Source organism: Pleuronectes platessa, chromosome 17 (assembly GCF_947347685.1).
Source record: "Pleuronectes platessa chromosome 17, fPlePla1.1, whole genome shotgun sequence".
Lineage (NCBI taxonomy): Eukaryota > Metazoa > Chordata > Actinopteri > Pleuronectiformes > Pleuronectidae > Pleuronectes > Pleuronectes platessa.
The window spans coordinates 21,390,078-21,392,187 of NC_070642.1; the positions used below are offsets into that span (position 1 = coordinate 21,390,078).

At 43.8% G+C, this 2,110-nt stretch overlaps 1 protein-coding gene across 1 annotated transcript in view; it reads left to right on the forward strand.

The window, feature by feature from the left end:
* Positions 1-230: 230 nt before the first annotated feature.
* Positions 231-2,110, forward strand: part of vgll2a (vestigial-like family member 2a) — a 4,296-nt gene continuing 2,416 nt past the window's right edge. Inside the window, exons 1-2 of the mRNA XM_053444783.1 lie at positions 231-308; positions 1,786-2,035. Coding sequence (XP_053300758.1) covers positions 231-308; positions 1,786-2,035 — 328 coding nt within the window. The remainder of the gene's footprint in view (positions 309-1,785; positions 2,036-2,110) is intronic.

Here is a 2,110-nt window from a genome sequence, read left to right on the forward strand (position 1 = left end):
GAGGAGGAGGAGGCTGGAGGGGATCCCTCCGTTGCGCACGGCCTCAGTCCAGTGCGTAAAGAGCGCAGCGCGGCACAGCACAGACAGTCTCTCCAAGTGTGTGAGTGTGTGTGTCAGTGTGTGTCTGTGTGAGTGCGTGTGTCCTCCTCCGCCCGGATTAGCGCTTCCTCTCAGTCCGAGCTGACCCGCTCTCTCAATGAAGCTTGGTTCTTCTCCGTGATTTCTTCGCCATGAGCTGCTTGGATGTGATGTACCAAGTGTTTGGACCTCAGCCTTACTTCAGCTCCTACAGCCCCTATCACCACCAGGTAAGGATCCTTCACCGGGTTTTAAACCAGCTCGTGAACGGAGACTTTATATCAGGTTCAGTGTGAAGGAAACTTTAAGATTTAGGTTGTTAAATAATGGGGAACTTAGATCTGATGCGTAATCTGCACGAGGAGGATTACGCAGCGGTGTGGATCATTTATTTTAATTTGTTTAAACCCTTCAGGCTTTAAAGCAACTTTGTCACCTGTTTGTCCCGAAAAATATAAAGTTGATCAACACTTTAAACCCTTAAAAACTGTAATTCATGGAGTGTGTCTGTGCGCAACTAGCAGAGAAGAACCTCCCAACACTTGTCACTGCGTAAAGATTTGATCATGAACACGAACAACTTTATTTTGGGCTTTGTATAAATAGTGAACTAATTTCAGCTTCAGAGGACAAAGAACTGTTTGTTTCTCAAATCTATAAGGGAATTTCAGAAAAGCTAATGATAAATGTTTATTACTTATCTGGAAAAACCATCATAGTTTATGTAAAATCTGATTAAATACATATTCTCTGAATTAATAATTAGTCTAACAACAGTTATTAATCCTGCTAAAGTTTAATTTCCTTCTCTAATTTTAAAATGTTGAACTAAACCTGTCGTTTTTTTATTTAAATTTGATCGCATCTCAATCTCAGTATAAATATACAAATATAGCCACCAAATATTAAGACCTGCTGATTTCCCAGTGTAATGTGTCAGTGTGTGAGCAGACCTTGTGTGTGTGTCTCTCTGTGTGTGTCAGTAGCTGCAGGTTTGTGTGTGTGAGGCCTTTTCCGACCTGTTAAAGAGCCTTTTCTCTCTGTTAAAGCCTCTCAGTCAACATGCAGGCATTTTTCACATAGTGCCACATCTCACTTTGTCACCTGAACAGCCGGAGGATCCGTCCACTCGCTGCCCTGCAGCTCCACAACCAGCGTCCTCACTATCTATCAGTTCTACATCTGTGCGGCTTGTTTCATGCATTTGTTTTATAATAATAATATATTTATTTAAAGTCTTAACGTCTCAAAGTAATCACACAAAGAGTTTAAACACAAGCTGGATTTAATCAGTAATTAAAACCAATTAAGTTGTGTGTTTTTCCCTCGTGTGTGCGACTGGTGTCAGGTTATTAGTCTTGAAAATGGCTTCACATGTTAGTTTACATGTGTGTGTATGACACGGGGATAAATTAACAAGGAGGTTGAAGTATTAGATGTAGTAGTCGCTAATCAATATAACAATATATTATAAACACACACACCTTTGTGTGTATGTATCACAATTGTGTAATTTTGCATTTAAAACACGTGTCGTGTCTTTAACAGTAAATCCCAGTGAGTCCTGAGGTTCAAAGGTCAAACGCCAAATATAAATATGTGTTCAAACACCTGAAACTGATCATTTATAGATTGGATTTAGTTTCTGAAGTTGTGCGTCTGAACAGTATAAATCTCTGTGTCCTCCCCCCCCCCCCAAACCCCTAGAAGCTGGCCCTGTATTCCAAAATGCAAGACCCCCAGGACAGCAGCAGCAGCCGGCTCGGCCCCCTGGGGCCCCCGGCCATCAAGGAGGAGGACAAGGAGCTGCCGCCGGGGGCCGAGTACCTGAGCTCCCGCTGCGTCCTCTTCACCTACTTCCAGGGCGACATCAGCGCGGTGGTGGACGAGCACTTCAGCCGAGCGCTCAGCCAGGCGACCGCGTACCCTGCCTCCAGCAGCCACAAGACCGTAAGAGGTGTGTGTGTGTGTGTGTGTGTGTGTGTGTGTGTGTGTGTTCTCTATCATTGTACATGTGTGGAACTGCCGGAGA